This window comes from Nerophis ophidion, linkage group LG01 (assembly GCF_033978795.1).
Source record: "Nerophis ophidion isolate RoL-2023_Sa linkage group LG01, RoL_Noph_v1.0, whole genome shotgun sequence".
In the NCBI taxonomy this organism is placed as follows: Eukaryota; Metazoa; Chordata; class Actinopteri; order Syngnathiformes; family Syngnathidae; genus Nerophis; species Nerophis ophidion.
This window is the reverse complement of record NC_084611.1, coordinates 77,475,119-77,487,198: the sequence shown is the minus strand read 5'-3', so window position 1 is coordinate 77,487,198 and position 12,080 is coordinate 77,475,119. Positions and strand designations below refer to the sequence as shown.

At 40.7% G+C, this 12,080-nt stretch overlaps 1 protein-coding gene across 1 annotated transcript in view; it reads left to right on the top strand.

The window, feature by feature from the left end:
* fbxo41 (F-box protein 41) overlaps window positions 1-12,080 on the top strand; it is a 143,296-nt gene that overhangs the window by 24,341 nt on the left and 106,875 nt on the right. Inside the window, exons 2-3 of the mRNA XM_061912165.1 lie at window positions 5,793-6,534; window positions 10,215-10,444. Of these exons, the coding sequence (XP_061768149.1) occupies window positions 5,986-6,534; window positions 10,215-10,444 (779 nt within the window). The 5' untranslated portion in view covers window positions 5,793-5,985. The remainder of the gene's footprint in view (window positions 1-5,792; window positions 6,535-10,214; window positions 10,445-12,080) is intronic.

Here is a 12,080-nt window from a genome sequence, read left to right as displayed (position 1 = left end):
GATGAGTGTAAATGGTGGAAGGAGGGGTTTTTCTTTGGGGGTTTGGTGCACTAATGGAAAGTGTATCTTGTGTATCTTTATGTTGATTTTATAAAAAAAATAAAAAAAAGATCTACGGTTGGTTTTACAGTGCATTACTGTACACCAACAAATGGTATCACTAGTATTTTTACGGTTAAATTCTGGCAACTGAGCTGCCTTTTATATTTTACGTAAAATCCATGGCCGTTGTTTTTACAGTGCATTACTGTAAAGTCAAAAACCGTCCAATTCTGTTTTGTAGCACCCAGACTTCAAAGTAGCCACTAGTGAGCTGGGGAAGCGCCAGAAAGAACTCTCCATGTCCTTCATCTTGCTGAGGTCCAGACTCCAGAAGCCGTGTGCCGTGTAAAGTACACGACAGTACCAGGACACGCCTACATCTGCAAATTTTACTGTAAAAACACTGATTTACCACAAATTACTGTAAAGTAGAGAAGACTGCTGGAAATGATGGAAAGCGACCCTCGACAGAACTGACGCGGTTGTGGAAGTTGGAATTGCCGCAAACACATTTTAAAATATTCAACTTTCTACTGCCATCTTAAATGGCATGCGCTTAAAAATACATCAAAATACTTCATCAATCATGATCGTTTTGACAGCTCCGTCCCTTTTCAGGCAATGCACTATTCCATATATATGTGTAGACAAAGACGATATTGCTGTAAATCTGCCAAAGACGATATTGCTGTAAATCTGTTTTTATTTATCAAAAAAAGGCTTGGTTAAACATTTGAGTACTTTTTCAGCACAATCAAACTGGATTCGTGATGTAACGATAAACGCGGTACAACTCTAACTTAATTTTAAAAAAAGGTATACTATTTTAAATCAGATTTTAGAAAAATCTCGTAGATAATTGCCCTTTGAAAATTTCACTGACGGACTAGCCAATCTAAGTTTGTAGATGAACACTAGAGACATTAGCGTAGCTTGCAAGCTAGCTTAAATACTAACATTAACACTAAGGACATTGTTTTTCTCCATTAAAGGCCTACTGATATGAGATATTCTTATTTAAACGGGGATAGCAGGTCCATTCTTTGTGTCATACTTGATCATTTCGCGATATTGCCATATTTTTGCTGAAAGGATTTAGTAGGGAACATCGACGATAAAGTTCGCGACTTTTGGTCGCTAATAAAAAAGCCTTGCCTGTACCGGAAGTAGCAGACGATGACGTCACCGGTGTGAGGGCTCCTCACGTCCTCACATTGTTTATCATGTGAGCCTCCAGCATCAAGAGCTATTCGGACCGTGAAAGCGACGATTTCTCCATTAATTTGAGCGAGGATGAAAGATTCGTGGATGAGGAAATTTAGAGTGAAGGACTAGAAAGAAAAAAAAAAAAAGTAAAAAAAAAAAAAGGCGATCGCATTGGGAGCGATTCAGATGTTTTTAGACACATTTACTAGGATAATTCTGGGAAATCCTTTATCTTTCTATTGTGTTGCTAGTGTTTTAGTGAAATTAAATAGTACGTGATAGTCGGAGGGTTGTGTCCACGGGTGTGTTGACGCCAGTCTCTAAGGGAAGTCATGGCAGCTGCATGGACGGGTTAAGTTCCGCTGATCTCCGGTAAGAGGCGACTTTTTACCACAATTTTTCTCACTGAAACCTGCCGGTTGACAAGTGGCCGGGGACTATGTTCGCTTGACCGCTCTGATCCATAGTAAAGCTTCACCTGCGGGAATTTTAAACAAGGGAACACCGTGTGTTTGTGTGGCTAAAGGCTAAAGCTTCCCACCTCCATCTTTCTACTTTGACTTCTCCATTATGAATTGAACAAATTGCAAAAGATTCAGCAACACAGATGTCCAAAATACTGTGTAATTATGCGATGAAAAGAGACGACTTTTAGCCGTAAGTGGTGCTGGGCTCCAACCAATAAGGTCACAAAGATGCGTCATCATACGCGTCATCATTCCGCGACGTTTTCAACAGGAAACTCTGTGGGAAATTTTAAATTGTAATTTAGTAAACTAAACCGGCCGTATTGGCATGTGTTGCAATGTTAATATTTCATCATTGATATATAAACTATCAGACTGCGTGGTCGGTAGTAGTGGGTTTCAGTAGGCCTTTAAGAAACAATATACCAACACACATAATCTAAACAACTAAGCTAATTAATTGTGGACATAGAACTGATAGGACGTGCTCTCTTAGCACAGAATAATCGATATATACGCAAAGGAATATGACATCGAAGTGTTTATAACAGGGAGTGAGCTTGCATGACGTCCCATAAACCGGAAGTTAAGCATCTTTAAAATTGAAGAAAAAACACTCCTTGTTATATTTATATTGTTACGTTCCGATTGTGCACAGATGTGTACGCCTCGTATCTTGGTGTTGCTGCCCAAACGCTGGTGTCTTTGCAAAACTTGGACTATAAAGAGTGCTGCAGTGTTATTGTTATTGTTGAACAAGTAGCATCTTTTTTCAGACCTTCAAAAATACACAACGTAATGAGAGCCAGCCGTGTTTAATTTTAGTGCTGAGGTACTGCCGCAGCAAGAGTAGGCCAACTGAAGTATTTTTAAAATAAGGTGCCCTGATTCTCACAAGCCAACAAAGTGTGCAGAGTCACATGGGCCAGCTGAATGCTCAGAAGTTTAAAAGGATGAGCTCTAATTGCAGGATTGTCTTCATGTATGTGAAGGTATGCTCAATTTAGGACGAGAAGGCATTATGCACGATTTTCATCGCGTTGCCCATCGGATGTTGTTGCCATCTATTGCGATTTCAGGACTCGAATTTTAATGTTTTAATGTCAAGGCAAGTGTTGCCTTAAAGGAGGGCTCATATTTTAAGGCACCAAGGCAAACGTTATTTTCTTTCGAGGCAGGGGCTCCAAAGCATGCATATATATATATATATATATATATATATATATATATATATATATATATATATATATATATATTAGGGCTGTGAATCTTTGGGTGTCCCACAATTCGATTCAATATCGATTCTTGGGGTCACGATTCGATAATATAACGATTTTTTCGATTCGATTTTCGATTCAAAAACGATATTTTGCCGATTTAAAACAATTCTGTATTCATTCAATACATAGGATTTCAGCAGGATCTACCCCAGTTTGCTGACATGCAAGCGGAGTAGTAGATTTTTTTTTAAAAAGCTTTTATAACTGTAAAGGACAATTATTTTATCAACTGATTTCAATAATGTAAATTTGTTTTAACTATTAAACGAACCAAAAATATGACTTGTTTTATCTTTGTGAAAACATTGGACACAGTGTGTTGTCAAGCTTATGAGATGTGATGCAAGTGTAAGCCACTATTGTTTTTTTCAATTTTTTTATAAATGTCTAATGATAATGTCAATGAGGGATTTTTAATCACTGCTATGCTGAAATTATAACTAATATTGATACTGTTGTTGATAATTATTTTTGTTTCACTACATTTGGTTTGTTCTGTGTCGTGTTTGTGTCTCCTCTCAATTGCTCTGTTTATTGCAGTTCTGAGTGTTGCTGGGTCAGGTTTGGTTTTAGAATTGGATTGCATTGTTATGGTATTGCTGTGTAGTGGTTTGTTGGATTGATCAAAAAAAAAAAAAAAGAGAATCGATTCTGAATCGCACTACGTATTTGATTCGATTCGTATTCGAATCGATTTTTCCCCACACCCTTAAAATATATACAGTATGTATATATATATATATATATATATATATATATATATATATATATATATATATATATATATATATATATATATATGTATGTATATATGTGTATATATATATGTGTGTATGTATATATATATATATATATATGTGTATATATATATATATATATATATATATATATGCGTGTGTATGTGTGTGCATATGTATGTGTGTGTGTGCATCTATGTGTATATATATGTATATATGACGTTTAACCAAGCGCTTGGCTCCGTTTACTTTGAGGGTAAATCTCCGGAGCAAAGTCTGTGTAGTTAGTCCGCCATGATTATCAAGCCAAACTACGCTAGTGCACATGCACCTGACTTTATGTTGCCTAAAATGCATTAATAAATAGTTTTTTTCGGTAATTAAAATATTCGACGGTATCACTAGCATTCTGGAATTTTATCCTAAATTATCATTATACCGTTTAGCGTTACATCCTTAGTCCATTAACAAGCCAAAAGTCAAGGGCGGTCAAGGCATGTTCTTTCCGTTGATGCTGGTAAATCTTTTGGGGCATTACGGCAAATGTCGATGTTGGTCTGCCGCGGTTGCCGTGGTTAAATCTGAACCCTGCGATCTCCTTTCTTGTTCTTTCTGAATGCAAGCCGTTGATTGCAGAATCCACATTTTGCTGCACTTTTATGTGGAAAAAACTTTTTTTCAACAAGGTGGATTTTTTTGAAGCGATCCATTATCATTGTCAATTCATGCTGTAGGATAAACAACAAGGAGAAAGACCCGACTGCTAGTTCTATAAAGAACAACCTTGAGTGCTTTGACACTTGCTCGGCATGCTAATCAGTGTTTGACTGCAGGGACGATATTTTGACGAGAGAACACTGTTGGGGACGGCGTGGCGCTGTTGGGAGAGTGGCCGTGCCAGCAACCTGAGGGTTCCTGGTTCGATCCTCAGCTTCTACCAACTTAGTCACGTCCGTTATGTCCTTGAGCAAGACATTTCACCCTTGCTCCTGATGGGTCGTGGTTAGGGCCTTGCATGGCAGCTCCTGCCATCAGTTTGTGAATGTGTGTGTGAATGGGTGAATGTGGAAATAATGTCAGAGCGCTTTGCGTACCTTGAAGGTAGAAAAGCGCTCTACAAGTATAACCCATTTACCACTTTAAGGTGAGGAAAACTTACAGACGCGCTCAACAATGCATCCATTTCCTGTTGCATGTGCTTGTTGTCCATTGAGTAATTTGTTCAGATACGCTGCCCGGATGATAGTCTGTTTACGTTTTCGTGTCACTTGTGTTTTCAGAATCTCTTGAGTTTGTTTGTTTCAGTTGACATGACGGCAGATTGCCCTCACCTCCCGCTGGTTAGTGTTTGGGACACTCACCTGTTGCCTGAGCACTAATCAGAGGGCTATTTAGTCTATGCCCTGGCCTCACTCGGTTTGGCTTCCTTGTTTGCTTTATGCAACAGTCGACGACAGGTTTGATTCCTGCTCTGTACCTGCTAGCTTTCAGCTAGCCCTGTTAGAGTTATGTCTTCCGTGCTTTGAGCACGTTTTTCTTTGTTCCCATGTGTTCGAAGTCCGTTTGCATCCTGGGAGAAAGAACCCTGCATCACCAAGCGACCCGGTCATCACATAATTGACAAATCTGAGGATGGGTCAGTAAAACACAGGTTTCATATTTCTTGACCTATTAATTTACAGATCAAATGGTAAATGGGTTGTACTTGTATAGCGCTATTCTACCCCTTTTTCAGGAGCCCAAAGCGCTTTGACAGTATTTCCACATTCGCCCATTCACACACTGACGGTGGGAGCTGCCATGCAAGGCGCTCACCAGGTCCCATCAGGAGCAAGTGTGAAGTGTCTTGCCCAAGGACACAACGGACATGACTAGGATGGTAGAAGGTGGGGATTGAACCAGTAACCCTCAGGTTGCTGGCACAGCCACTCTACCAACTTCGCCATGCCGTCCCCATAATAATAACCCCTACTCAGATTGTCTGCTTAGAGTTCTACTCCTCAAAAGAAACTGGATGATAACCAATATTTATTATGTGATTATTTTCGTTTCTGTTTCAGGCAGTGGTGTAACAAATGAAGGACCGAGTGAAAGTCGCCTCCACCATCGTACACAAGATCTGACTTCGTCCTGCTTGGCAACCGGAACTGCAACCATGAGGAGACCTGATGGGTACTTGAACTTCGTACCCTACCGGCGCCACCGTCCGGTCGCGTGAGCGCCCCCCTCTCCCTCCGGCAGTTACTGCGCGGAATGGCCTCTCTGGACCTTCCATACCGTTGTCCTCGCTGTGGGGAGCACAAGCGCTTCCGAAGCCTGTCGTCCTTGCGTGCCCATCTGGAGTACAACCACACGTACGAGACCCTGTACGTTCTCTCCAAATCCAACAGTGTTTGTGACGCCGCCGCACTACTGCCCTTAGTGTCGGAGAGCGCGCTGCTACCCTCTCCCAATAATAACGACCCCTTTGAGCCTTTGCAGCCGTCCGCTTTAAAAGAGCGGCACTTTCCTTGTCGCGAGCTTCCTTGTGTGGATGACCTGAGTTTGACGCCAGTTAGCTCCAACACGTCCACGCGGTACATCCCCAATGTGCAGTTTCCTTTGGGGGAGATTTTGATGAAGACTGCCATGACATCCACAGACCCCAGTCCTTACGGGAACCCTAGTACAGCTGTAGCCGTAGCAGCTAACGTTGCCGCCAGCGCAGTGGAAGCGGCCTATGAAGAAGGCCTAGCCAGGTTGAAGGCACGGGCGTTTGAACGTCTTGAGCTGGATGAAAGGATGGAGAAGCTGTCTGAAGAGGTAAATAAGTTCATTGTTGCAATTGTATCACTTGAACCAAGAAGGGTTAGCATCTCCCTGAAAAATAAGTAAGGAACATCCGGTTGATAAGACCGACTGACACAATTAGTAGCCACTTGGAGCTGCCTCGGACAAAAATGAACTATGTGGCCGAGCTAAACCTTTTGCTTCTTTTTCCAAAAAACAAAACGCAGTACAACGGGATTTGAAGTCAAGGCCAGAAGGTAGGCAAACAACGCTAGCTAGCAAGGCGGATAACTCTAGTTAGCGAGCTAGGAGGATGGATAACTCTGGCTAGTTTGCTTGTAGGGTGAATAACTGATGAGCTCGCAAGTTGGCTAACTCTGGATCGGTAGTTAGCAATGCGAATCACTAGCAATCTTGGCGGATAACTCTAGCTAGCTAGATAGAAGCCGTTAAAGCAGAGCGATAGACAAAGCTAAGGGAATACTGTAAATAAAAATGCCAAAAAAGTTGAACGACATTGAGTTTGGTCGTTAACTGAATGGAATCAAGTGATATTTTTGATTCTCACTATAATAGGGTACTAAGTGGCATTCTCAGCTACATAAGGGACCTATACCTCTTTTCCCCGGACATGTCCTCTTTTGCGGGTCTGTCCGGGGTGTCCGGGCGGGGTTTCTTAAATGCCTCAAATGTCCGGCGTTTTGTGTCAAGGTTGCGTGTATTTTCAATGTACCTACAGGGTTAAGAGGAGTTAAAATCAAAACAAATTGTGAAGGTGTGCGCACGCAGCAACATTCGTGAGGGAGGGGCCGAGATAAAAGAGCGAGAGACAGAGGTAGTTAATTGAGTGTTAAGGCATTCTTGGTCAACAGCCATACAGGTCACACTGAGGGTGGCCGTATAAACAACTTTAACACTCTTACAGTTACACGCTACACCCTACCCCACACCCCCAACTCAACCTCTATTACGTCACATCAAATATTCCACATTGAAAAATACTTTTGGTGGAAGATTTTGCATATTTTGTGTGTTTGCCATTAAAAAAAAAAAACTGTTTTGTTTGACAAAAAAGGGCGGAAAACAAACAAACAAAAAAACAACATAAAAAAACTAAAACATTTTGAAATGAGGAATAAATCTGAAGTTGAGGAAGACTCCAGAGATTTAAGCGGTAAATATAAAATGCATGTCTGCCCTGGCACACCATTATCATCATTTCATGACCGAAGCAAAACTATTTTTTCAGTTTTTATACTTTCATACTGAAATAAATACACCTTCAACTTATTAAATAAAAACATAGAACAAACTACCAGCAGCGGTAAATTTTAGATCCATGAAGGAAAGAAGAAACTGAATGAATGTTTGTAACTGAATACGTTTACATATGCGTAGAAATGTATTTTTTTAATATAATTTTTTTTAAATGAATTAACATGTATGACAACCTTTTTCCAAAACACAACATAAAATGTGAGATATAACAGGACAATGCATACGTTTATCATTTGTTTTCAAAACTCTTACAAAAAGGTGGTACCCCATAAATTTACTGTGGGACCCCATTTTTATGACTTGATGGGGTCGATGGGACCCCATTTGGAAAATTCCTAGCGCCAACACTGCTGTCAACAGAGGAGAAAAGAGGCTTTATTTAAATGATTGTAAGATACATCCTCAGATGCATGTGTGTGTCCTCTTTTTGGGATTTCAGAATATGGTCAGCCTATTATAGACAAACCTAATTTTTATTGCGAATCCAGTTATTGGAAAAGGCATGCAGACTGCAGATGGATATTTCACTTAGGGCTGGGCGATAAGGCCTTTTATTAATAGCTCAATATTTTTAATCCATATCATGATACACGATATATATCTCAATATTTTGCCTTAGCCTCGAATGAACACTCGATACATATAATCACAGCAGTATGATGATTCCATGTGTCTACATTAAAACATTATTGTTCATACTCCATTAATATATGCTCATTTTAAACTTTCATGCAGAGAGGGAAACCACAACTAAGTCAATTGACCAAAACTGTATTTATTAAACAGTTATTAAGCAGTGGCACAAACATTCATGTCATTTCAAAACAGAAAGTGCAAGATTGTCAGAGACATTTTAAAACAAGCTATTAGTGCACTTTTGTGCATGATGTCACTAAGATGACGTATCAAAACAACACTAAATTAAAGTGCACTTTTTGTACAGAACGCAACGACAATAGTTTAAAACAAATAAAGTGCACTTTTGTGCATGATGTCACACAAGATATTTCAATACCTGTCAAATCAAAATGAGCTGCATAACAGGAAATCAAATAGTATATGTCCTTTGCTATGTGGTAGGTTACTACGGACGTTATTAAATTCTGTTGTTGACTATTTTTTTTCATTCGATTTGGAAATGGTTGCTTCGGTATTTTGGGGTATGGCACCGAACGGAGATGTTGACATGCCGTTTCAAGCACACGTCATTCTCTAGCGGGGGACTTTGCAAATGATGCTACACGTTAGCAGTCGGTGCTACTTTTTGGAACAACGCTTTTGCCGCATACTTGTTCGACATAGTCCCGTTTGAAGCCAAACCACTGCCAGACGATGGATCCCGTGCTGTTTTTCTTAGGAATTAATTCTTCCTTCATTTGGCATCTTCTTTCTCTCGCATTACCACTCGCAGCACTCCGCTAGCATCACAGCTAATGTTACGCATGCTGCTACCTTTCCTGCGAGGGCGTATGACGCGACAGTATGTGACATATGTAAGAAGGTGCGCTTGTCTGTGAGGAGAGACCTGGTGCGTGAGAACGTATACTCGAATATCACGATATAGTTATTTTCTATATCGCACAGAGACAAACCCGCGATATATTGGGTATATCGCCCAGCCCTAATTTCACTACATTTCATTGATCCTTCATTGGGAAAATTAACAATTCACAAAAGGGTTACGCGATATAGTAGTCCTCTTTAGACAGCAAGCTAGTGTGAAGCTTGGCTGGCATCGTGGTGAGGATTGCGTTCTCTCGATGGGTGCAGCGGAGATGGAACACAGCGTAAAGGTAGGAAATGATTTATTTATACTATAAAACACACTGAGAACAAAGGCACTGGCACAAAGGCACTATAGAACAAAACAAACTGAACGAGCATGAGAGCTAGAAAGAACAGAAAGCGCTAGCATGTGAACTAGGTACAAACAAACAAAATAGCATGGAAGCTAATCGAGTATCAAAAGTAGGTTACCACAATGCAGGAAGAGCGACGTCATCTGTTGCATAGAAGCAAATAAGAGTCCGAGGACGAATGGCAAATGAAGGCATGCTTATATAGGGAGATAACTAATCAAAGGCGTGACACAAATGCGTTGCTAAGACAACAGAAACAAAAGAGGAAGTGCCACCGGGAACTAAGGACGTCAAATAACAAAACGAGATACCAAACAGAACCAAAACCATAATATGCCATGATCCAAGTCGTGGATCATGACAGCTAGTTGAGACTGACTCAACAGCACCTCTGCTGGTTGCAGCTAAGTAGTGCACTCCATTTTGACCTAATTGCTCGGAGAAGTGATTCATCTTTAGTACATTTGACAGCATTCTTCGCAAGTAGTTCATTTATCATTGTGCAGGTAAATCGTGTCATGAGAAGGCCGATTAAACTGATTTCATTTAACAACGCCGCTTAAACTCATTTCGTAGGTGGAGCAGAAAATAGCGGCTCGTGTAGGCCGTCTTCAGGCCGAGCTGGAGAGGAAGAGCTCTGAGCTGGAACGCGCCAAGCAGGAGAGCGACCGGCTGAGCCAGGAGAAACAAGACCTGGAGGACAAGGCCTTGGAACTCTCTCGGCAGGTGGACGTCTCCGTGGAAATGCTCGCCAACCTAAAACAAGACCTGGTGAACAAGGAGGCCGAGCTCAGCCACAAGCAGCAGTGAGTGAAATGCTTCAACTTGTCCTGCAAACTTGTTGTAGATCTCCCTCTAATAACGCTTGAGGAACAGTAACACAACTATAGTTAGGCTTTTGTTTTCTCAACATGCCGGCCAGTGTGTCACGGAGTACGTATCCATGCACTAAATTACCGTATTTTCCGGTCCATGGGGCACACCGGATTATAAAGCGCACTGCTGATGAATGGACTTTTTTCGATTGCATGAAAAATACAACTCACTATAAAGCTGAATTAGTGGAAGCACTTGACTTGTTTCTTTGCAATAATATCCAGATGGAAATCAGCCTTTGGCTATAATTTATCACATTTAGATTTTATATGTGCATTAATGTGCATTGTATCGTGTCACAAAGTTAGAACAAACGGTAACAAATGTTTTTTTTTTGTACTTCTACTGTATATACAAGATTATTGGTGTGTCTAGTGCATGGGTGTCAAACTCTGGCCCGCGGGCCAAATCTGGCCCGCCGTGTAATTTAATTTGGCCCTTGAGGCAATATCAATTTAGCATTAGAGCATCGGTGCCGCTGTAACACCGCATTCATACTTGCCAACCCTCCTAATTTTCCCGGTAGATTCCCGAAGTTTAGTGCCCCTTCCGAAAATCTCCCGGGACAACCATTCTCCCGAATTTCTACCGATTTCCACCTGGACAACTATATTGGGGGCGTGCATTTAAGGCACTGCCTTTAGCGTTCTCTACAACCTGTCGTCACGTCCGCTTTTCCTCCATACTAACAGCGTGTCACATAATATTTGTGGCTTTTACACACACACGCACAAGTGAATGCAAGTCATACTTGGTCAACAGCCATACAGGCCACGCTGAGGGTGGCCGTATTAACAACTTTAGCACTGTTACAAATATGTGCCACACTGTGAACCCACACCAAACAAGAATGACAAACACATTTTGGGTGAACATCCGCACCGTAACACAACAGAACAAATATACCCGGAACCCCCTTGCAGCACTAACTCTTCTGGGAAACTTCCAGCAAACTGACCAATAATTAACGTTTTATTCATGCATTTTCTCTTGCTACTTCAAGGCTTGAATGTTTGGTTCAGTCATTATTGTTATTTTATTTTCAAATTTATTATTAGCCTGTGGAAAAAATTTTGATATTTACCTCAGAAGATTGCAAATAGAAAAAAAGGCATACAATTTTTATTTAAATTTTATTTTATGCAGCCCTTTGAGACACTAGTGATTTAGGGCTATATAAGTAAACATTGATTGATTGATTGATATATGCCATTAATATTTTTTTTAATTATTATTATTATGATTTGAAACTGGATTTTGCATGTCACTAAGTTATAAAAGCCTTGCTTGTTCAATATTTATTGCAAAACTTGTTAAAGGTTAATTTGTTCAACCTTGGCCCGCGGCTTTGTTCCGTTTAAAATTTTGGCCCACTCTGTATTTGAGTTTGACACCCCTGGTCCAGTGGGACAGGCGAAAGTTACGTCGGAGAAAATGCAGTCGTTTATAAATGATTTAATGTTTGTCTGTGGGCCGGTAGCAAATGTGTCACAGACCGGTAGCAGTCCCTGGATCGCTGGTTGGGGACCTCTGGTCGACATAGCATGTCATGGTGGTTCTTTGGTC